Genomic DNA, 25,807 nt, shown 5'->3' with positions numbered 1-25,807 from the left:
TAAACTTCTGCTACATCTGAAATGACCACACGAACATTTGAAATACTAAACTGTAGTAAAACACACGATGCACTATAGTGCTTCAAACTGTGTTCAGACGTTTAGTTCCTGTAAGCATGTAAATCAAACGGAAACCCACTCACTGTTTATATCTTGCAACTTGCTCTCTTTTCTGGATTGAACAGCAGTTGCTCTCTATCAAGTCTGTTTTTATTGTTCTAAATCTTAGCAGAAATATATTAAGTGCTCTATGGACAAATCTCTATTATGGGAAAGGTAATTTCCTGCAGTGACTCTACGGCAGATTATGAAAATATGTGAACAATATTCTCTCCCTGAACCTTTTATTGCGGTATTACAGGACAAACAGTGGGCTGGTCTAATATGACATTTTTGTTTGTTTGTTATTTGTCAGTGTCACCAAGTTTAACAGAAATCAAACTCTCCAGAACCTGTACCTGTGAGGATTAACGGATCCTGGAGCAAACTTCTACATCAAGTAATGCAAAAATGACTTCTGACCCAAGGTAAGACACTAGCCATTTTTGCATTTAGCAAATACTTTTATCCCAAGTAACTTACAGTGCAACCCAGAAGCCTGCAGTCAGTAAATGAGTCACACTTTAAGATGACCATCATAGAGAGTCTTCGATGACATTGTTCCTCATTGGTGGAGTTATTTTTCAAAAACCTATTTAAACAAGGTTCTTCTGTTACCCTTGCAAAGTAAAATTTAAAGACTCATCTGTTTCATAAACTCTTTCCTGAATTTGGTTAATATACTAACTTCTGTACTTACTCGAGTATTTTCTAGGCTCTACCCATCTTATCAATCCAAGAACTTTGTATTGCAGCAGTTCTCATGGCACTTAATCACATTTTAAAATACATATTTGTAAATTTTGTTTGTCTTTTGTCAGGACCACCAGAAAGAAGCGACAGAGATCAGAATCTCCAGAACCCAGCAGGGTGTCTCTGAAGAGTAACAGGTCCATGGATCAACCCCCTAGACTCAGTGACTCAACTGTGACCCCTCACCCTCTGTGAGTATAAACAAACACTCTAGTGCATCACAGATGAATAAGGACTTAATAAGTTCAGTGAAATAACACTAAAGTTCCAAATGCTTCAAAAACAGAATTTGTTAAGCTGAGCTTTATTGACATGTGTGGACATACTGTGGAACGAAATGTTGTAAAAGCAACATAGACGTACAAAGAAGGGCATCAAAAGCAGATGGCCTTTAGCTGTCGTTGTAATTGTATTTTTTCTGTTGTTTTCTCTCAAATTTAGTGGTAAAGATATACATGACCAGAGTCTATTTGTGCCATCCACTTCATCCCACAATCAGACCCATGTCAGGCAGGACAAAGGTGAAGCCATAGGGCAGAAACACAATCTGGAGTCTGGAGACCTGCAGCGAGTTAAAGACAGTCACAAAACCAGTTTGAAGAAGAAACATGAGAAATTATTTGAGGGAATCAAACTCCAAGCTAAAGAAACATTTGTGAATATGATCTACACACATCTCTACATCATAAAGGGAGAGAGAGAAGGAGTGAATGAAGAACATGAGGTTTTACAGATGGAGAAAACAGCCAGGACAAAACACTCACAAGACACTATTGACTGCAATGACATCTTTAAAGCCTCACCTGAACCAGGATGTGAGGAGAAAGACCAGATCAAGACTGTTCTTACTAAAGGCTTCGCTGGAATCGGAAAAACTGTCTCTGTGCAGAAGTTCATTCTGGACTGGGCAGAGGGAAAAGCCAATCAGGATGTAGATTTCATGTTTGTGCTTCCATTTCGAGAGCTGAACTTGATCCGAGATCATCAGTACAGTCTTCAGAGACTTCTGCTGGACTTTCATCCTGAACTTCAAGATCTGTACTCAAAGATCTATGAGGAGTGTAAAGTTGTGTTCATCTTTGATGGTCTGGATGAAAGCAGAATCACACTGATGTTTTCAGATGATCAGAAAGTTTGTGATGTGACTGAGACTTCATCAGTGAGTGTGTTGATGTCAAACCTCATGAAAGGAGAGCTGCTTCCCTCTGCTCTCATCTGGATCACCTCCAGACCAGCAGCAGCCAATCAGATCCCCTCCAAATACATCAACCGTCTGACAGAAATTCAAGGATTTAATGAACCTCACAAGGAGGAATATTTCAGGAAGAGAATCAGTGACCAGCATCAAGCCAGCAGAATAATCTCACACATCAGAAGAGCAAGAAGCCTCCACATCATGTGCCACATCCCTGTCTTCTGCTGGATCTCATCCACTGTGCTTCAGAAGTTCCTGGAAGAAGATCTGAGTGCAGAAATCCCTCAAACTCTGACTGAAATGTACATACACTTCCTGCTGATTCAGATCAACATGAGGAACCAGAAGTATGAAGAAAGAGATCCAGAGAAACTCCTGCAGTCCTACAGAGAAGTGATTGTGAAGCTTGCTAAAGTTGCTTTCAAACAGCTTATGAAAGGTAATGTAATGTTCTATGCAGAGGACCTGATTGAGAGCGGCATAGACGTCACTGATGCCTCAGTGTATTCTGGGATTTGTACTGAGATCTTTAAGGAGGAGTCTGTGATTCATCAGAGAAAAGTATACAGCTTCATTCATCTGAGTGTTCAAGAGTTTCTTGCTGCTTTCTATGTCTTTTACCATTATGTGTAATAATACGACTGATACATTGCAGTTTTGTGATGTGATACATAATCTGCATAGAGATGCAGTAGATAAAGCCCTTGAGAGTGAGAATGGACAGCTCGATCTGTTCCTCCGATTCTTGCTGGGCGTCTCACTGGAGTCCAATCAGATACTCTTACAGGATCTACTGACACACACAGTGAACAGCTCAGAGAGCATCAGGAGAACAACACAGTACATTAAAGAGAAGATCAGAGATGGACATGACCTCTCCACTGAAAGATCCATCAATCTTTTCCTCTGTCTGCTGGAAGTGAAAGATTATACTCTGTCCAGAGAGATTCAGGAGTTTGTGAAATCAGACAAACACTCAGAGAAGAAACTCTCTCCTGCTCACTGCTCAACAATCTCCTACATGCTTCAGATGTCAGAGGAAGTGTTGGATGAGCTGGACCTCAAGAAATACAACACATCAGATGAGGGAAGAAGAAGACTGATACCCGCTGTGATCAAATTTAGTAAAGCTTTGTGAGTGTTAAATCACAATTAGTTGAATTTATTTTAAAGGAATTAAGCTAATATTGTTGCAATGCCAGTTGTAGAATGACGTTAAGAATGAAATTTTCATTTGTTTTAATCTCTTTTAGCCTTGCAGGTTGTAATATCACTGTTCAGTGTTGCGAGAGTTTGTCATCAGCTCTTCAATCTTCAAACTCTGGCCTGATAGAGCTGGATCTGAGTAACAATGACCTGCAGGGAACAGAAGTAAAGCTGCTCTCTGATGGACTGAAGAATGCAAACTGTCAGCTGCAGATACTGAGGTGTGAAAAAAAACTAGTGCTGCCCTCGACTAAGGATTTTTCTAGTCGACCAGTAGATTAATAAATAATTCAAAACCATTTAATAGACCATTATAATGAGTCTTTAATTGTCTACAATAAGCCTAACAAGTACACAAGCACACACATAAAGCTTACCACAACTCCAGGTGCGGTCCTCGTATATGCGCAAAGCTCTTACGGGACACAGCACGCCAAGGCTGTTTTTGCCTCCTTGCAAAAAGGCATGGTGGGTACCTTGGGCACATATTCAGGCAGAGTTTCAAGACAATGTGACAGTCGGCCTATGCTCCAAACTTTCTTGCAGTAAAAAAAAAAAAAGCTTGACTCCAATTGTGCAGCTTTAGGTATCTTCTCGGCAAGAAGAACGCCAGTTCACACTTCAGTACATAAGCTTGCAGCGTAAAGGGAGCTTTATGAAATTTCATGAATTATCAGATTTACTACTTTGAATAAATCTATGCTTATAGTACATAAATTGTTATGAATTTGTGCATAAAAAATTTCATTATTTTGTGCAGGTAAAACTACTTGAATCACTAAATTAATTTACAAAATCCACATTACCTGAAGGTTATTATGCAATATATTTAGTATAACTATATAGTAACTAAACTACAATACAATTTTTTCACAACTAATTAAATAAGTAAACTATAATATAATAAATCAATTTCATAGAAAGTAGACATTTGACTCTCTATAGATATAGTTTTAATGTCTAATGCAAAGATACACAGTGTTTCATGCTCAAGTTCATAGTCAGAGATGACAGAATTCACATCCTGTTTGCTTTCATGATTTTACAAAATTACATTTTGTTGTTTTTGTAAGTGCACACAAAAAAACGTTTTACAAGTTTAAAATATGTATGTGTATGTACCTGTATGACCAAAAATGACTAAAGTATTGTAGGAGGTGGTGAGCACATCTGTCCCGTAGTGATTTCTGCTGTTCAGCCTTCACACAGATACTTGAATAGCCCACATTTTTTTAGATTAACATTAGATAGAGAGGCCAGCTGCTCAGCGACAGGCTAGAGGATCCAAACTGTAAACTGGTGAAACTCAAGTATGTAGACAGTTATGCAATTTGGGTCACCTAAAAGTGGTCTTGGGTAAAACAGACCTCACAGACCACTGTTATATCTGATTTGAATCTATGTGAGCATTTTCTTTGCCTTGTAGTTTGTGGACCTGATTAGCATTGTTTTATTTAGTAGTATTGCTATAAAAAGAACACAAAAGATGGCAAGAAACTTTGTGTAGTGAGAGCACCACAGTATTTCAGGAAACAAAACAGGCATAGAAAGTGCACACAAAAAACGTTTTACAAGTTTAAAATATGTATGTGTATGTACCGGTATGACCAAAAATGACTAAAGTATTGTAGGAGGTGATAAGCACATCTGTCCCGTAGTGATTTCTGCTGTTCAGCCTTCACACAGATACTTGAATAGCCCACATTTTTTAGATTAACATTAGATAGAGAGGCCATGTAAAGTTGCTAATACTCAACTAAATCCACCAAGTAACTAGTGATTAGTCTATTCTTAGGGGCAACTCTAAAAATAGAAACAGGTTACATTTGTTACACTTAGGCAACTTCAAAAATAATATGGATTTATCACAAAAAATATGGAGGCTTAGATTATCTTAGAACATACATATTCAAACATTGTTGCAATCAGGGTGTTTTTGTAGATATAGAGACATTAACAGATAAACATGTGTTTTGTGTGTCTGTAGATTATCTGGCTGTATGATAACAGAGGAAGGCTGTGGTTATTTGTCTTCAGCTCTGAGTTCAAACCCCTCTTACCTGAGAGAGTTGGATCTGAGCTACAATCACCCAGGAGATTCAGGAGTCCAGCTGCTCAGCGACAGGCTAGAGGATCCAAACTGTAAACTGGTGAAACTCAAGTATGTAGACAGTTATGCAATTTGGGTCACCTAAAAGTGGTCTTGGGTAAAACAGACCTCACAGACCACTGTTATATCTGATTTGAATCTATGTGAGCATTTTCTTTGCCTTGTAGTTTGTGGACCTGATTAGCATTGTTTTATTTAGTAGTAGTATTGCTATAAAAAAGAACACAAAAGATGGCAAGAAACTTTGTGTAGTGAGAGCACCACAGTATTTCAGGAAACAAAACAGGCATATACTAAAAAAACACTGGAGCTTAAATTAATACAATAACTATATAACCAAGACCAATGTGAGAATAGAGTGGGAAGGCAAAAATTTGCAAATATAACAGTCTTCCCTCATAGCCTAATATTTTTGTTTGTGTATTGTGTGTCTATGTTCAGTTTTGACTATGGAGGACATTTTAGAATCAAACCAGGACTAGGAAAATGTAAGTGCTCACACATACACAAATGTTTCTGTGCATATTTAATAATATCATAGATGATGTGATCTCTCTCCTTGCGTTCAGATGCCTGTGATCTCACACTGGATCTATACACAGCACACACTCAACTCATCCTATCCAAAGACTACAAAAAAATTACATGTGTTAAAGATCATCAGCCGTATCCTGTTCATCCAGACAGGTTTGATGATCGGGAGCAGGTTCTGTGTAGAGAGAGTCTCACTGGACGCTGTTACTGGGAGGTTAAATGGGAAGGCTCGGGTCATGTAGCAGTGGCATATAAAGGAATCAACAGGAAAAGTGGGATTGACAGTTGGTTTGGTCTCAATGAAATGTCTTGGAGTATTTACTGTTCTGATACAACTTATACTGTCTGGTACAATAATAATAACAAAGACGTATTTGGCCCTTCATCCCGCTCTAATAGAGTAGGAGTTTATCTGGACTGGTCGGCCGGCTCTCTGTCCTTCTACAGCGTCTCTGACACACACACACTCACACACTTACACACATTCAACACCACATTCACTGAACCCCTCTACGCTGGGTTTGGGGTTTATCCTCAAGCTTCAGTGTCTCTGTGTCAGATTTAACAACCTCTTGTGAGGATCAACAGAGACACATACAGAATGCCATTTACACATTGGAGCAAAACAATTAAAAGTTATTTGCAATTTATATATCTTTAATTGGCAACTTTCTCACAGTTATGACATCAGTTTATAGTCACAATTGTAAATGTAAGATGTAGAGTACTTATGAGGTTGCACTGTGAGATAAAGTCTGATTACAATATAAAGTTGCAGTTCTGAGATGTATAGAAATAAATGTCAAATTATGAGTTATATGAAGTTATACGTGTACAGTACACGTGTACAGCTATTGATTGTCTTCACTTAAATATTGAGCACTAGGCAGTTTGAAGTTGTAGAAATGTCTGTGAGGTGTTTGAATGAAAATGTGAAAACCAGTGGTGCTCAGTGCATTAGCTTCACCTTCATCAAGCTGTGGAGCTTTCTGCAGCTAAAAGAAAAACTGTCAAACCTTTCACAATTATATCACAGACTCACACTTTGTTTGACAGAAGAGAAAATTATGTTAATGAAGTTTATTTATTACCAATAAAGTTTTAGATTTTTTTCGCTTTCCTTGTTTTATCTGTCCACTCTTAATGGTTTGAAGGGTCTGACATGAACTCCACTAGCATCAGAATGATCTGTTATTATGTCAGAGTTGGTGGAAATTCATTCATTGTGTAGCAATGTAGTCTTTTTTTCTATTTGCTTTCCTAGTGTTCCTTCTATGGAAACATACAATGTGCAAACATATTTTGATCATTTGTCTGCACGGACAGAAGGTGAAAAACAATGAAATATATTTACCCCTCAGAGGGATTGTTTGCTGTACATATGAAGAAAATGTGTTTAGCGTTGATATGTGATGAGTGTGAGCACCCTTAATAGGTCAAATATAAGCATAAATTATTGACTATTTTCGTGACATAGGCAAAAACATTTGGGGCCTCCCTACCTTATATCATAATATAATAGTTCTAATAGAGACATAAGCCATTGATATGAAGGCTACCATCATTATTAGGGAGAGAGCAAGATAGAGAGAGAGAGATTAAGTGTGTGCCTCTCTCAGCAGTGTTCCGCAGCAAGTTCAACTGCTTCGAGAACATTGCTACCGAGGAACATCATGTAGCTCGCAAAACAATTTTACTGATAAATTAATGTAGCAGCACTGAAAACAAGTTTATTTCTATGTCTGCGTCTCCATGGAAATAGTTTGTAATTTTTACTCTATCATTTGATATATATTTATTTTTTCAATATCTTCTGGGGTTCTTTTACTGTTGTAGATATCCCATAGTATAACAAATACATAACTTTGAATGAGAGAGCATAGGCACGTGCCTAGAATGTCTGGGAATAAATCCGGCCCTGGGCATATGGGTTGTTGTGGGAAATACTGGGGAAAAAAAACTAAAGTAAAACTGAAGTGGATAAACTGGATCTGGAACTACACTGGCCTGCTCCACTGATGTATAATAACAAGATTTTCTAATCAAACTAGTGGTTACTATAACATGTTGAATGTTATATGTGCTGCCTCCCAACCAGTCCTGAAGGCTCAAAACCCTTATACTCAGTTGACAGCCACATATCTGTGTGCAGTCTTGCTGTATGTATTAGGAGACTGAATTAATGTTAAATGCTCTGTGAAGCTTGTCACTGTTGTGGGACGCCTGGCCATTGGCTTGTGAATGTTGAAAACAAACGTTTCAGTGATAAAAAAAAAAAAATGCACAACCAACAGCCACTTCTAGAGAATCACTGTACCCAACCACATCCACAATATGGGTGCCTACAGAGTGAAGGTTATGTGGAGGATAGAACAAAGAACAATGAGTCCTGTCTGTTTCATTTAATAACGATTTGACTGTTTTTGACATTTCTCGTAGATACATGTGCTCCTTTAATTACTTCTCTATTACCATTCCCTGGGACCTATCCTCATAAGAACAGTAGCTCTCCAGCACATGCCCCCTTACCTTACAGTAAAAAATCTTGTGGTTATTCCGACATCTCAGTTAAATTAGTTGAAAAGAGATATGGTGTATGAATGAAAAATTACAATGTGTTTTTGCCCCTAGTGCTGCTGTTTCCAAACCACTACATTGTTTGCATAGCTTAGTGAACACAGCATTATGACTAGAATTGCATTAAATTAATGTTGTGCATTGTGCAAACTATACTTTCTATCACAATATAAGAAAGGAGTTTAATCATCTTATACCAGCATTTGTCAATATGTGTGTATTGAGTAGTTATTTTAAGTAGTTATTTTTTAACTGTGAAACAAATACCCAGGTCAAAGCTGTCACCTTGTGGACAAAATAATCAAGGCAAAACATATGTGAGCTGCACATACAAAGCACACTGCACGAGTACCGTAATTCACAAATAAAAACTGAATTATATGTTGCTGTTAAAGTGGATGATTTGCTGACATAAAGTGCTGAAATAAAGTCCTTATGCACCTTTGTTTATTTGATAATACCATAACTAAATCTAGCAGTTTATATAACAGAGAGTTTGTATGCAATACAATCTGCTACCATAGCACACCATAGCAGGCTCAAACAAGGAAGCAGGAACAGGAAGCAGTGGCCCTGTGTAATACTTACGTCTTTTATCTTTTAACTTGTAATACAAAACACTTATACAATATAATCAATCAACTAGATAAGATGTGTGTGTGTGTGTGTGTGTGTGTGTGTGTGTGTGTGTGTGTGTGTGTGTGTGTGTGTGTTTCAAAATACCGTGCAGTAGGCTGTTACTGCAGAATATTTCACTTTCTACTTCCAATGAAGTAAAGTACCCTTATTACCGTGTGCAGTGCTCTTCGAGTATGTCGGAGTATACTTAGTGTCGAGTGGAACACGCTCCAAAGTCAAACACGGAAGAGAGACTCGTTCAGAGACCTAAAATGAAACTAACCCCGTGTGCTTAAATCCGAAGACTATATTCCGCGGTAAGTTTGACATGTTTAGACTTAAAGCATGGCGTAGCATAATTTTAAAAAAAGTGCTAGGGGCAGGATTTTCTCTTTATTAATATTGCTGTTTTTACGTCGATCGTAGTTCAATACTTCCGCGCTTTCAACACCTGAGATCCGCCATTAACAATTAAGCGTTCAAAATCTTCGAATATGTTCACGAGTGATTGTATTTAAGGAGCAGGCACAGTTTATGCTTTTATTTTATGATTTCACCATTACTATCTGCTTAAGAGTGCCTATAGAACTCAGACTTCCGCAGACGACTTGATAGCAGATGGAGCACATCTCAGAGAAGTCCATTTGGTTTTGATACCTGTGAGTTTACAGGTTTAAGGCGTCATATATTTTCAACATTCTGTTTTTTTTGTTTGTTTGTTTTTTTTTGTAGTAAATTGTAGGTATTTGTTTTTACAAACTAGTAGTGTACGGATTAAAAGACAATGGATCTGAAAATTAGTTTTACTTCATGCAACTGAAAGTTGAAATGTGTAGTTGCTTATTTTACTGCAAATCTGTTGTTCTTGTCCTTTTGAAGATAATTACCAGATAAAGGTCTTAAATCAGGTGAAACAGGAGAGGAACATGAGTCACTGCAAGGAGACAGAGGAGAAGCAAGAAGAGCTTGGTGCAGAACCCAGCTGTGTGTCAATGAAAAGTGATCGGTCCTTGAACAAACCAATTGATTTCAGTGATGGAGCTGTGGCGTCTGACCCCAGGTAAAATAAGAAAGCCATGTATGAATTCAACAGATGCTTTGATTCCAAACTATTTGAAGTGCATTCAAACTACACAGTGCAACACTAGCTGGTGTTTGGGACAACAAATTGCTAAAAAAAAAATATATATAATACAGTAGCTCAGTCCAGAATTTGTAAATAAAAAGAGAAAATAAATGTTTTCACAATACAGTATACTGTTTCAAAGTGATAAAAAAATCGAAAATGAAATTGAACCTACCAGAATGATTTCAATACTTTAGTATTTAGTTTTACAGAAGGCAAATATTATTCAGAATGCACTGAAAATCAACAACACGCTGTACACATTATATACTGCACAAAACTTATAATAAAATAGTGCATTAAAAAAAATAATGAAATAATAAAAATGCTGATCCTGAAGGCCTTAGGCAGATTTCTTTGACCCTGGCTACACGATTGCTGATATATGACTGGACTTAAATTGGACTACTATAAACATACATTACTGAATGCAGCACAACAACAAAAAAAAAAAAACGAAAATAACAGATTATTAGAATAGATAATTTCATACACATTCATGGAAAAATAAGTTCTGTAAAACTAAGTTAGGGTTCTGATAATGTTGTAGACAGCAGAGAAGGCTTTGCTAATTCTAAACGTGTCTCTCACATAGACTGACCAAGAAGTATACTTTAAATACTTGCACAATCAACTGTTTGCTAAATGGAGCTTTGTGCTTGTGTATCCTACCTATCTCATTTGGCACAAATCCACATATCTGTATGCTAAACTATTATTTATTATGTAATAATAATAATGCAGTGTTAATGTGCTGGTATCTTAAGGACTGCTGTGGATATTTGACTAATGAAGTTTGTGATATTCTTTATATTCTGTGTGCTGGTCAGATCACACTGACAGAAATTATTTTTCAATGGGTTTTAATAGTTTTAATAATAATAACTGTACTTATGTCTTTTTAAAATAAATGAAAAGAAACCAAGCATGGTATATTTGTTGTACACACAAACACACACACACACACACACAAATATATTTTAATGCCAAGTGTAAACAGGATTTAAGGGTTAAAACAGTAAAGGAAAAAGAAAGAATGAATAAGAACCTGTCCTCATTTGACATTACAATAACTGTGCATCTAGTTTTGCCTCGGGATCCGGTCAAAGCTCTGTCGGAGATGGAGTTGAAGTCCTCCCTGAAAGGGGACTCTGCACTATACATTCTCAACAGACCCTCATAAGTATGTTTAGGCCTGCCGAGTCTGTCCAGATTAATCCACTGCCAACGGATTGGACTCGTCACCATTTGGTGATCAGTTGACAGCTGCGTCCCTCTCTTTACCTGAGTTCCCGAGACATGTGGCCAGAGGTCAGATGAAACAACCACTAAGGTGATCATCGACCACAGCCCCAGGGAGTCCTGGTGCTTGTACATGATGCTCGTTATGGACAAACCATGACTAGCACAGAAGTTCAACAACAGAACACCACTTTGGTTCAGATCAGGGGGGGTCGTTCCTCCCAATCACGCCCCTCCAGGTGTCACTAGCAGATTGACAGAGTATCCAGTCGGAGCACTTTCCAGCACCCCACCCAAAGACTCCAAGAAGGCCGGATACTCTGCACTGCCATTCGGCCCCTAGACACAAATAACAGGGAGAGACATATTCCCAACAGCCACTTATAAACAGGAATTGATAGCTTCTTTAAGTACACAAAAGATTGTTCAATCTAACTTGTGTTTCAGATGATTATATTTATCCATATTTATCAGATGCTTGTTATTATACTTATTCAGATAATTATCTTTAATTATTTATTACCAGAGGTCTGAAATTGTGTAAGGAGCTGTCCCATGCATATTAGATAATTCCAGTTTTTATAAACCTTTAAATTGAAATTGTATTTACTATCTTGTGTAATGTAATACTGTTTGTGTTTTTTGTATGTTGTGATCAGATCTGTGCCATCATCTACATTCCACTGTCAGACCCACATCAGGGAGGACAAACCTAAAGCAGTCCTGCAGAAACATATACTGGAGACAGAAAACCTGCAAAGACTCAAAGACCAACACAAAACCAGTATAAGGATCAAGTATGAGAGATTATTTGAGGGATTGAAACTCCAAAAGAATGAAACCCCCTTGAACAGAATCTACACACAGCTCTACATCATAGAGGGAGAGAGTGAAGGAGTGAATAAAGAACATGAGGTTTTACAGATGGAGAAAACAGCCAGAACAAAACACTTACAAGACACTCCAGTCTACTGCAATGACATCTTTAAAGCCTCACCTAAACCAGGATGTGAGGAGAAAGACCAGATCAAGACTGTTTTTACTAAAGGCATCGCTGGAATCGGAAAAACCGTCTCTGTGCAGAAGTTTATTCTGGACTGGGCTGAGGGAAAAAACAATCAGGATGTAGATTTTATGTTTGTGCTTCCATTTCGAGAGCTGAACTTGATCCGAGATCATCAGTACAGTCTTCACAGACTTCTGCTGGACTTTCATCCAGAACTTCAAGATCTGGACTTAAAGATTTATGAGGAGTCTAAAGTTGTGTTCATCTTTGATGGTCTGGATGAAAGCAGAATCACCCTGATGTTTTCAGATGATCAGAAAGTTTGTGATGTGACTGAGACTTCATCAGTGAGTGTGTTGATGACAAACCTCATGAAAGGAGTGATGCTTCCCTCTGCTCTCATCTGGATCACCTCCAGACCAGAAGCAGCCAATCAGATCCCCTCCAAATACATTAACCGTCTGACAGAAATTCAGGGATTCACTGATCCTCAGAAGGAGGAATATTTCAGGAAGAGAATCAGTGACGAGCATCAAGCCAGCAGAATAATCTCACACATCAGAAGAGCAAGAAGCCTCCACATCATGTGCCACATCCCTGTCTTCTGCTGGATCTCATCCACTGTGTTTCTGAAGCTCCTGAAAGAAGATCTGAGTGCAGAAATCCCTCAAACTCTGACTGAAATGTACATCCACTTCCTGCTGATTCAGATCAACATGAGGAACCAGAAGTATGAAGAGAGTGATCCAGAGAAACTCCTGCAGTCTAACGGAGACGTAATTGTGAAACTTGCTAAAGTGGCTTTCAAACAGTTGATGAAGGGCAATGTGATGTTCTATGAGGAGGACCTGATTCAGAGCGGCATAGATGTCACTGATGCCTCAGTGTATTCTGGGATTTGCATTGAGCTTTTTAAGGAGGAAACTGTGATTCTTCAAAGGAAAGTGTATAGCTTCATTCATTTGAGCATTCAGGAGTTTCTCGCTGCTTTCTATGTGTTCTACTATTATGTAATAAAACATATTGATACATTGCAGTTTAGTGATATTATTCATAACCTGCATAGAGATGCCGTAGATAAGGCCCTCATGAATGAGAACGGACACCTGGATCTGTTCCTGCGGTTCCTGCTGGGCGTCTCACTGGAGTCCAATCAGAGACTCTTACAGGATCTACTGACACACACAGAGAACAGCTCAGCGAGTATCAGTAGGACCACGCAGTACATTAAAGAGAAGATTAAAGATGGACATGACCTCTCCACTGAACGATCCATCAATCTTTTCCTCTGTCTGCTAGAAGTGAAAGATCAGACTCTGTACAGAGAGATTCAGGAGTTTGTGAAATCAGACAAACACTCAGAGAAGAAACTCTCTCCTGGTCACTGCTCAACAATCTCCTACATGCTTCAAATGTCAGAGGAGCCACTGGATGAGCTGGACCTCAAGAAATACAACACATCAGATGAAGGGAGAAGAAGAATGATACCAGCAGTGCTAAACTATAGAAAAGCCCTGTGAGTGTTTAATAATGTCTTAAAGGGGTCATATGATGCAATTTGAAGTTTTCCTTTCTCTTTGGAGTGTTGCAAGTTAGTGTGTAAGATCCCTGAAATTGCAAAGGCTAAAGTCTCAAAACCAAAGAGATTCTTTATAAAAAACAAAAACAGCTCTTTTAAACATGCCCCCACTTTTCTACATTAAGAGTGGATTTATTTTCAAATAATTTTTTTTTCTTGCTTTTGTGTTGTTGCCGGCACCATGTTGTGAAAGTGAAACTATACTGAACTAAATTATAACCATAACACTTGTGTTTTTCCTCATGTTTCAATCACTGTCAGTCTTACTGGCTGTAATCTAGGTGCTCAGTCCTATGAAATTGTGTCATTAGCTCTTCAGTCTTCAAACTCTGTCCTGAGAGAGCTGGATCTAAGTAACAATGACCTCCAGGATTCGGGATTGAAGCTGCTCTCTGATGGACTGAAGAGACCAAACTGTCTGCTCGAGATACTGAGGTATTAAAAACATAAAAAAGGATAATTTTTTATTATTTTGCTATAATATCGTTGGGTGTTTGTATATAATATGACTGTGTGTCTGTAGGTTGTCAGGTTGTATGGTGACAGAGAAAGGCTGTGGTTATTTGTCTTCAGCTCTGAGTTCAAACCCCTCACACCTGAGAGAGCTGGATCTGAGCTACAATCACCCAGGAGATTCAGGAGTGCAGCTGCTCAAACACAGACTGGAGGATCCAAACTACTCGCTGCAGATACTCAAGTATGTGAAGCAGTTATGACTTATATGTGCATCTGTGTGGTTTGGGTTAGCAAAAAGAGAATTTTTGCAGCTTGCCCTGACTTCATTGTACCAAGGGAGCCATAAAGAACATCAGGGAGGTCAAGAAATTAGAAGTCAACCGAAATGGGTTTTTCTCTGGCTGATGCCAATATTTAGAATTCTGAAAAGCCGATGGCTGATATATAAAGCCGTTTTATTTCTTCTTCACCTTACAAAAGAGAGTTGCTATATTTGTCCCTGAACTTTAAAAAAAAAGTATCAAAAGGAGTGGAGAAGTAATTCAATCTAGGCAAGAATGCAAAATTGGTTAATTGCCAATTCATTAAAAAAATGCCAAATCTGCCTGATTAATCAGTCTGCTGGAGTCTATAAAGAATTTTCAGGGCAGATACACAAGCATTATATTCACTGACAGACCGGCAAAGTAAACACAAGGCATAAAATACACAGGATAACTAAATGAAGTAAAAACAGTGAGGCACTAATGAAGAAAACCACAATAACAAAAAACTACAAGACTAGACAAAAGAAGCAGGATGCTTTCTCTCTAAAGGGTTTAAAATGACATGAGGGAAAGTAAATGATGACAGAAAAGTACAAAACTATAATTTTATTTAACAATCATATTCAATAATTTTGGTTTTTGTTTTGCTTTTTTCAGTTTGGACCATGGAGGACATATCAGATTGAAACCAGGACTGAGAAAATGTAAGCTCTCTCTCTCTGTATCTCATGCTATTCTTACTATTTCTGCAGTATCTGGTATCTATGCATGGAATACCCGGATGATCTACTTTATTTGACAGAATCTGCTAAATATAACTCGAGTCTACTGAAATCAATATAGAAGCCATGTTTGAAATACTACCATACAACTACTATACTGCAGTATGCTTTGTGTACACTTTGAATAGTATGTGAATTTTCTGTATGCACAAAATACCTGGATTACCTGCTATATTGAAATTCGATAAATGCATCTGAAGACACTGTGTGGGATAATCTTTCCCGGAATGCATGGCACTCCATGTGACTTTCATCTTCAAATATGCAAGTGAAGTGGATGAGATGTACAGTAGCTAATTATAAATTTAACACTTTCTATATATACACATGATATAGCCTATATTTACATGTAAAGTACAAATTTTGGTTGTGTATCTAAAATCAATATTGTTAGTAAGACATAAATTGTCCTTTAATCTACAGAACATTTCCGATCAACTCAAATGATGTCACCTTTATCTGTATAGCACTTACAATACAATACTGATATCAAAAAAATTAAATAATAATATGCTATTATAAAAATAACAATATGCTAGGAAGGAACTGTGTGTATTTATTCTAAGAGCTCATGTAGAAAAAACGTTCATATCTGTGCTGTCAGTGGCGTAGCGAGTAAACGTTGTGAGATGTGTGTTGATAAAGCAATCAACGTGTTTCCAATCTGCCTTGTGTCAAACTCGTGCTGCAACTTTTCTCATCACATATCGGATCATACAGTACTGAAGTATACACAATGTTTACTAGTATGAGCCTTATTAACAAGCCCTGTGAGCACATCTGTTTGTAAAGTAACAGCTTCGACAGCCGTGCTGAATTAATGTTTGTGTTTGTCATGTGACAATTAAGCACACTACTCTGAAACATTTGTTGCTTATTATACTCTGTTTCACACACTATTACTCATAAAGTAGTAGGCAGACACACACACACACACACACATATACACATTTCTGTGCATATTTAATGGTCATAGATGATCTAATCTCTCTTCTTGTGTTCAGACGCCTGTGATCTCACAATGGATCCAAACACAGCACACACTCGACTCATCCTGTCTGAAGACTACAAAAAAACAACATGTCTGAAAGATCAGCCGTATCCTGATCATCCAGACAGATTCGAGAACCAGGAGCAGGTTCTGTGTAGAGAGAGTCTCACTGGACGCTGTTACTGGGAGGTTAAATGGGAAGGCTCGGGTCATGTAGCGGTGTCATATAAAGGAATCAACAGGAAAAGTGGGATTGACAGTTGGTTTGGTCTCAATGAAATGTCCTGGAGTATGTACTGTTCTGATACAACTTATACTGTCTGGTACAATAATAATAACAAAGACGTATTTGGCCCTTCATCCCGCTCTAATAGAGTAGGAGTTTATCTGGACTGGTCGGCCGGCTCTCTGTCCTTCTACAGCGTCTCTGACACACACACACTCACACACTTACACACATTCAACACCACATTCACCGAACCCCTCTACGCTGGGTTTGGGGTTTATCCTCAAGCTTCAGTGTCTCTGTGTCAGATTTAACAACCTCTTGTGAGGATCAACAGAGACACATACAGAATTTATGATTCACACTTTCACTGTGTTTTTGCATTTTTCAGTTTAGCTAGTTTCAGTAATGCATATGTGTTCATTTAAATCTGTTCTATATTAATTCTATAATATTATTAGAAACACATTTTTAATTATTGGAAAACGCATTTGGGTGTACAATTATATTTTTAATAACTTTAAGTCATATGTATTTCTAAAATGAGCTCACTATGAAGCCTTGAGAGCATGTGACATAATATGTGCTTTTGTCTCCTTTAGTACTTAGTTATCAAAAATGTGAAGGACTTGTATAATAAATGAAATTTTACAGGTTGAAGTGGATTTCATTTGACATCACTAAAAAATGTGTTGGTTAAACATTACTATTATATTTTTGAAGGCAAATTTTCTTTTTTTAATTTTATAAAAGACGCTACTCCATAGAGGGTTAAATCTTAAATATCTAACATGTTTGATATAATCGGGGCAGACCTGATTTGTTGTTAGTTTGTTGTAATGTGCTCACATGCAATTCTTGTTTTCGTATTAAATTGATATGTAGTAAGATCTAAAAGGCTTATGTAAATCCACTCTGGTGACTTACGTGTGGAGCTCCTGTTTGCTATACATAATAAAACAAGTTTTTACAGTAAAATCCCGTAACGTTACTGTGTTTTTGGTTTGTAACACTGACATTTGTAAACATCCTCTCTGCTGGTTTCTATCACGTTGACGACGTATCCTTTCGCGTGGCCTCTTTCAATAGAAAAGTATCCATCAATGAACATTTCTGAATCTAAGAAAAGCAGCAGGACATCCAGGAACTTCTCATCTACTTTTTTTTTGAATACTGAGGTGTCGGACATACTAATCACATGCTATATAGTAGGTAATTAGGCATGTTAGAACACAAATTAAGTACGCCCATATCTCATAAGATTTAGGGCAATTTTTGCCAACTGTTTTATAGATATGGAGGATTCATACATACTCATTTTCTGCTACTTTTGCCTGCTATATAAAATGGAAGCCTGTCCTCTATTTCATGCGTCTCTCTGATTTCTCCACTCATCTCTCTGTCTGTTTCTGGATGGACATTGTTGGAGTCTCTGCTTGTGAGTGTCTCTGTGAAGCTGTATCTTATTCAGGCAGACATCAAGAATCTCAATAGTGGTAACAATCAGAATGCTTAAAGTTTTAGGTTTCAATGTGTAATTTTAGTCGTTACTCTTGAATGGCAATGAACAGTTATTTTAATTGCCATTAAAGTGAAATAGCTAAATTTAAACACGCTGATTTTCAAAGAAAATTTCAGATGGCAATTAGAGGTTTTTGCATCTAAAATGTAAGAATGGTTAAATGTACTGATTTCTCATCAAAGCCACTTTGTGTTCAGAAGTGATAGAGAGAACAAAGACGTGGTGGAGAGATGGAAATAGATGTCAGGAAAGATGGACATAAATATAAATATATATTTAAACCTGAAGTCCAGTGTTTTACATGTGATTTTCTTGAGCAGCCAAAGCTTTGATATCTGACCTTAGATAACTTGCAATGCAAGTATTTAAAATGAGTATTTAATCAGCCTTTAGAAACAAGTTTTAAATGTTGTTTTGCATTGCTATTTCATTTTGTTGGTTATGTTTAATTGTGTTTGCTAGCCAACAGTTCAGGTTTTATTGAAGAGTTTATTAGACCCAAAGTACAAGAAACGTTTTTAATGAGTTGATTGTTTATGTATTAATGCATTTACACAAAAGGATCTGAACACTTTGTAGTGTGTACTGCAGTATAAAGGCTGAGTGGTAAGGGTTAGACATGTATTCTCTGACACTAATGGAGTATTTTTAACTCAATGAGATAATAGTACAATGCTGACATGTCAATGATTTTTCAGTGATTAATATACAATAACATATTATTAACTAATAACCTATTAGCCATTTACCAAGGATATGTTTGATTCTGTCATAATATATTGTGTTAAGATAACTTATGATTTGTGCATTGTTTGCATATAACTCATTTAATAACATATAGTCATGTTTTTCAAATTATTAGTTAACCATAATCGAATGTTTTTTTTTTTTCAGTCCAGAAAATGTGTACTAGCACCCCCTAGTCAAGGATACTTAAAAATCATTTTAAGTATATTTCTGAGACATACAAAAAGCCCATTTCGAAGAAGTGTGTAAAAAGCAGACTAAAAGTATACTTTTATACTATTTTTATTTTAAAAGAAGTATACTAATAGGACACTTGAATAAACTTGTTTTTCGTAAGGGTTGATAAAATGGCAATTTTGGACCCTGCTAAGCAGTTTCTGTACAATCATTACTCATGGGTTTATGTCCTCATGATATTTCAGTCCATGACCACCGTTCGTATCATAACTCTCATATGTTGGTTTCTTAAGCCACTCAGGTTCATATGTTTTCTTGCTGTACACAAATGCTTCTTGAATCTTCCCCCTTCAGTGCGTTTTTTCCTTCACCATCCCAATCCTGCACCTCCAACTTGACCTTTTGGCGCTGGTATAACTCAGGACATTCTTCAAACTGGTCCAGGAAGTCCAGCATCTTCTGGTCTACGCAGTAGATTTCTCCCTGGACGTGCTGGCCTTTCCCTGGCACATCGAGCAGGAAGGGGTAGTTGTTATCGGTGGCGATCACGAGCGGGTATCGCTCTACAGTTTGAGCGTGGGCGACGAACTCAGCCTGACCGTTAGCAGTGTTTTTTATTAAGTAGTGGTTAGGCTGACCTTTCTTCAGTGTGCCGTAGACAAAGACATGATGCATGTAAACTGCAGGAATGACAACATTGATAATGAGCTGTGGAGAAAGAGATGCTTCATTAATATTCAAAATGAACTCACTTATAATTTCAGGTTTTTAATTTGCACAGAACATTAATTTTCTCAAAAATGTGTTAAATGCAAACAGATAATTCACCACTGTTTGTTCGTTTTCAGAGCAGAAATAAAACTGTAGACAATTCAGCACGTCAAAAAACAAACAAAAAAAATCCTTCTAGGCTTTTACACATTTGCCACTTATTTGTAAGCAAATAAAACAGCTAAATAAATTCTTTGACATAAAAATGAATGTATAAACATTTTACATGACCCACTTAATATGTATTTATAATTTTTTTGTTGTTTTTTTCTGAGAAAGCTTGTTACAAGGTCAGCTGTTGAGGTCAAGTTCTGGGTAAACACACTCTCAACAATCTTTATCTTAAAGTAAAATTATAGTATAACAAATGTCTTTGACACATTATTATACATTTTAGTGTGTTCATGTTTTTTTACATGAATATTCACATTTATTAAACTGTCGTATGTTTATTTAAAACTTCAGATGATCAAACATTACATCAGTTTACATGAAAACACTAATGATATGATGCATTAAATGCTCGATTATATTACAGTAGTGTTGATGATGTATCTCACGGAAACACTCACACATGCTTCACCATACAATAATAGGCTACACATCTAAACCAGAAGAAAACTCTTTCTCTTACCGATAATATAATGTACACTTTCATTATCCAAAGATCAAACTGTAAGTTTGAGGGAAAAAGGAACAAAAGTGCTGAAACAAGCTCAGTGGACTTTATCCAAACCTTTCGTGTTTCACTTTAGTAGAATCAGGAAATGCATGACATCACATGATGTGAGGAATGGGCGGGGTTTGCCTAGAAGGTACTTTCTGTTTGTAGTTCAGTAGAAATACACTTTTAAATACACTTTTATAAGCAGATTGCTAATATTTAAAATGTTACACTGAAAATTCTTAAAATGTAAAATGCATTTTATTAAATTTGGAAAGAGCGAAATAAAAACCTGTAATGCAATAAGACTAATCTGAGAAGGCATATCCAAAGGAACAAAAGGACTTCAAAAGAGAGCAAACAACACACTCCCTGTTGTTTTTATGACACCCTCCTCAACTCTGCTCTTCCTGCTTCCCCTCCTTCTGCCCAAAAAGAGTTGGCTTAAAGTTCATTAGGAACAAGGCATTATATGTCATGTCTTATTGTGAACCTATTATTCTTCATTTTCATGCTTGGTCTCAGCCCAGATGTGTTGTGAGTCTGTTCTGGCCAAACAAGGTCTCTAAGCGACCCAGACTCCTAACAAACGATAAGTCGAAACTAGGAAGTATTATAGTTAATTAATGATCCAAATTGAATCACAACTAGAGGGATCAGCAGTTACATTTAAGTAAATATACCTACAAAAGATTGAAGTCAGATAAAATTATGTGAAGGGTCAGAATTAAAATTGGAAACGCAAAAGATTAATAAATATAAGTGATTTTAAAAGAGCCGCAAGGAAAAGACGAATGCTCATTAACCGTCGACCAGGGCCTCTGGATTCTGTTCTTCAGGAAAAGGGGGACCCTTTGAAAAAGTTTTAATAAATGTAATCAAATATATTAAAAATAATGTTAAATTAAGTTATAACCTACCGGTGTCTGTTGGTACAGTGTGAATTGGCCTGTTTGCACGATATGCACATATGATATGAATTTTGTCTTTTTTTATAGAACTAAATGATTGCTGAATATAGAATAAATGCATATTGTCCATATAGGTATAAAGCTGTTACTTTCGTTTTGGGGGGATTTTTACAGCCTCATAGGATCCATGTCAACAGTGTCTCAGAGCAGCTGTACATTAGGTGACTGATCAACACACCGTCTTGTCAGTATGTATGTTCTATATACAGTGAAGTGGTGTTCATGTGTGTGGGGTTTTTTTTTTTAAATCAGAAGAAAAATAAACACTGGAATTTGGTATGAAGTGGCCTTCAAATCTCTGATTCAATAAAACCACTCCCCTGTATCTCCTGCTTCAAACTAAAGACTTTGCAGACCTGTAGCAACAGGATATTTACACACACATACCAGGATACTGAGCACTTGAGCAATTCATACATTACAGCACTGCCGTGCTGCAGAGGAACAACAAAAGAGGAGCTGCGGTATATTGTGAGCAGCTTAATGGTTCGATTAGTTTCTGAGCTTGTTTTAAAATCATTACCATACAATGATAAATGTTGTAAAAAATGTCTTTCAAATGATTCTAAGAAAAGGTTTTAACAGAAACTGTCAAGTGCCTGAGCTTAAAGTCACATTATAGTGCAACAATGCTAGATATTTTGCTTTTGCTGATTGTCTTTATTTTTTGTTCTTGAAATAACGTCATTTCAGCTGCAAGATTTTCAATGTTAAATTCTAACACTGATTCAATGTTGATTCATTTTGCAAGGTTTCCTTTTAATGTTGTACTGCAATTAATTTATCTGCAATGTGTCATGCTTCCATGGAAATCTGAACTAAAATGAAAGCTTATTGTATAACTCTCATCACATAAGACCTCGATGTTTGACTATAACTGGTTCAGAGCACACAAACCGGTCTGGGGCGTATCGCTGTTATTCACTACATTATAAACACATAGCCTGTGGAGTTTAGGATTGCATCTCATATTTAGAAGTCAATGCAGTCTCTCCACGGATCGCAGCAAAGCTTTTAATAAAATACCACTTTTATAAAGACACCAACAAGATCAGCAATCAGCTGTTGAAAAACACTGCAAAGGTATGTATTTTCTGTGAGGCGAATAGATCACTTGTCTCAAATTATTATTATTGTATAATTTATAATATTTTTCTTATGTTCTTTTAATCCACACCAACTGCTGTAGAATTAGGGAAGCATTTTGTTTGTGTAGATTATAAAGCTGTTACAATCTCCTAATAATGCATGATATTATGTAATGCTTTTCAGTTAATAATGCATTGTTTTAATAATTGGGGTGTGTTATACTTATATTTGCTCAATTTTATAACAGCTCAACAGGGTGATGCAGATATAGATACAGATATTTCTGTCTGCCTTGCCGTTAAATATCTGGGATCAGGATCATTTTAAACCACCATTCAATTTATTTCCACAGATTATATCGGTCCTGCTGTCTTGAAACATCTATTTACAAAAAAAAGAATTGTTTTAAAAAATAAGTCATGGCATCAAGGGTTACATGAGGTATGTGTATATCTTACATTCAGCAATGAGTAAAAAAAGAAAAAAAAAAACATATTTGTTTTTGTACAAATATGAAAAAGGTACTAATATGTATTTTTTTAGTAGTAGTAGTGGTTGTTTTCTTATTTTATTTAATTTTACATTAGACTCAGATATGTTGTTTTGACTGTATTTACATTGTAAGTATTTTCAACACAAATATAGTTATTTGGATAAAGTTTACTTAAAATATTTTTATGAAAATAAGGTATACTTGATGTCTTCATGCAACTTAACTATTTGACTTTTTCATCATTTTGATTCTAGATTAAATCCCATTTTAATATAAATTAGCACCATCAAACAATTAATCAAATCCCAAAAAGGTTTTTGTTTACATAATATATATGTGTATACTGTGTACATTCATTATGTTCAATATATGAATATATGTGGTATGGTCTCTCTGAAATGTCCATCTAGTTTGAATTTGCTGCTTCCTAGCAATGGGTTTCTTCACGAAGCTTTGCTTTCAAATATTTCAAATATTTAAACTCAACTAACTTATTTACTCTTGTGGCAAGAATCCATGTAATGAGCGGGATGAAGTACATCCGTCAGATTGTTATTGCAGAATAAAACCTGCCAGGCTTATCGGCAGCCAGACGCGCAGCTTACATATTAAATATATGTATTGCTGTCTGCTTTCAGGTATCTGTTGGTTGCCTTGTTGATTATTTTGATAGTGGGACTTTCTCTGGCACTCATTCTAACGCTCACTCTAAAACCCACTGTACCACCCTCTGAGAAGTGTTTTACTAAAGCAGCGGTGGCAGCAGATGCGGGACTTGCTCTGAGATCGGGAGGTATAATTCCTAAAAGGCCCCATTTTTGTTTCTGGGAAAGATTCCTTGTTTGGTCGATGAGACTCTTTGTGTTTGCAGGGACATGTTGAAGCGTAAAGGTTCAGTAGTTGATGCTGCTATCACTACTCTGCTGTGTCTAAATGTGGTCAATCCTCAAAGTATGGGCATTGGAGGAGGAGTGGTTTTCACCATATACAATGCATCAATAGGTACAAGAGCTTTGAGAGACTTCTGCAACCTGCCACAATGGATGCAAATTTTGTTAGTTTGAAAGAACAGCGCTGCTGTGAGTGTTCAAATCATATATAAGGCACATTTAGGACAGGATAGGGTTTCATCCATTGCAGAACTATCTTGCTGATACCTAGCGTTGTTACTGCCTACTGCGGCATGTAACATATGAAAAGAAGTCCTGCCATATTTTAGTTTGAACCATAAACTCACCAATTCACCGAATTCACCAAAGAAGTAACCAAGTCATTCCTTTCAAGATACAAACAAGTCTTGAGTCAAATCCCAATTCTTAAAAGAGTTAAAGTTGATGTTTTATTGGTTAAAAGATGAACACTGTCACACCTCTGGACTTTTGTTATTGTTTTTGTCTCATGCCACGTGTTGTCTGTGCCCTGCCTTCCCCTTGTGTTCAATTGTTTAATTGTCTTCCAGTTGTGTCTTGTTAATTTCCTTGTGTATTTAAGCCTTGTGTTTTGTGTTCACCGTGTCGGATTATCAAAGTTTCAACGTAACTCTGTTTTGGTTCCCGAGCTCCTTTTCGTGGTTTTTGTTCTGCTTGCTTTTGTATATATTTTTGCCATTTATGGAATTAAATCTATTTAAGTTTATTTTTCGAGTCTCGAGTCTTTCCCGCGAAACCACGGAAATCGTGACAGGATAATCCGACCATAAAAGTAAAGCGGCGTTTTTTCCTCTTTTTGTTTTTTGGGTTTTTTGTTTGTCATGGATTCCCCCTACAATGACCCAAATTTCCTCATCCTCCTGCTTTTTGTGCTCTATCCACTTCCGAGGACTGAACACCACCACACGAGCAAAGCTGTCCAGGAACGGCCCTCGAGAGAGCGTCGCCGCTTACATCGAGTGGGTGCTGCTCGCCGATGACCGTTGCGCCGGAGGACAACGACACCAGCCCCACTCCAGATCCAGAACCCAGCCCATCATCTCCCCGTGTTGCGGAGTTCAAACCTGTGCCTACAGAGGGCACAGTCGCCGAGTCTAGGACGACCACGGAACCATCGCTGAGGAGAGCGACAGAGCCGTGGAGCGCCACCGGACCCGAGGCGACTGCGACAGACCAGGTGCGTGAGCAGGCATCAGAGCTTGCCGCGGTGGAGAGAGCCGACAGCGAGAGCACGGAGTGGAGCTCCGCCCACTGCACATCGGCTGAGGATGAGCTGATCATCCAACTGGGGCTGCTGGACCTACAAGAGGAACTGGATGATGTGGACTCGGACTTGGACTTAGACTGGGCACCTCCCATGTATCCTGAATTCCTGGCCCCGCCCAGCCGTCCTGTTAGCCCGCTGGTCCCGCCCAGCCGTCCTGTTAGCACCCTAGAGACTGTTCCCTGTTCCAGTGCCCGCGCCCGTGCGCTCTCCGAGTTCCAGTGCCCGCGCCGAGTTCCGAGTTCCAGTGCCCGAGTTCCTTGTGTATTTAAGCCTTAAGTGTTTTGTGTTCACCTCACCGTCATTATCAAAGTTTCAACGTAACTCTGTTTTGGTTCCCGAGTTCCTTTTCGTGGTTTTTGTTCTGCTTGCTTTTGTATATATTTTTGCCATTTATGGAATTAAATCTATTTA

General features: G+C 37.5%; 2 protein-coding genes and 1 pseudogene across 2 annotated transcripts; 2 read left to right on the top strand and 1 right to left on the bottom strand.

Moving 5' to 3' along the window:
* The first annotated feature begins 484 nt into the window (after positions 1-484).
* Positions 485-7,007, top strand: LOC122356692 (NLR family CARD domain-containing protein 3-like). The gene is given in 8 exon segments (XM_043255722.1): positions 485-527; positions 921-1,043; positions 1,294-2,677; positions 2,679-3,181; positions 3,301-3,474; positions 5,241-5,414; positions 5,805-5,851; positions 5,933-7,007. Coding segments are annotated over 8 exon segments (2,952 nt in total). The 5' UTR covers positions 485-510; the 3' UTR covers positions 6,463-7,007.
* A 2,163-nt stretch (positions 7,008-9,170) lies between these two features.
* LOC122356986 (NLR family CARD domain-containing protein 3-like) lies at positions 9,171-17,744 on the top strand. Its single transcript, XM_043256174.1, has 7 exons — positions 9,171-9,409; positions 9,972-10,152; positions 12,120-13,982; positions 14,307-14,480; positions 14,569-14,742; positions 15,425-15,471; positions 16,554-17,744. Exons 2-7 carry the CDS (start codon positions 10,019-10,021, stop codon positions 17,078-17,080), a joined length of 2,919 nt encoding a protein of 972 aa, XP_043112109.1. The 5' UTR covers positions 9,171-9,409; positions 9,972-10,018; the 3' UTR covers positions 17,081-17,744.
* A 1,557-nt stretch (positions 17,745-19,301) lies between these two features.
* LOC122323721 lies at positions 19,302-20,746 on the bottom strand (annotated as a pseudogene).
* Positions 20,747-25,807: the final 5,061 nt, after the last annotated feature.

This window comes from Puntigrus tetrazona, chromosome 1 (assembly GCF_018831695.1).
Source record: "Puntigrus tetrazona isolate hp1 chromosome 1, ASM1883169v1, whole genome shotgun sequence".
Classification (NCBI taxonomy): Eukaryota; Metazoa; Chordata; class Actinopteri; order Cypriniformes; family Cyprinidae; genus Puntigrus; species Puntigrus tetrazona.
Note: the sequence above shows the minus strand (reverse complement) of the source record. Positions and strands in the feature narration are given on the sequence as shown.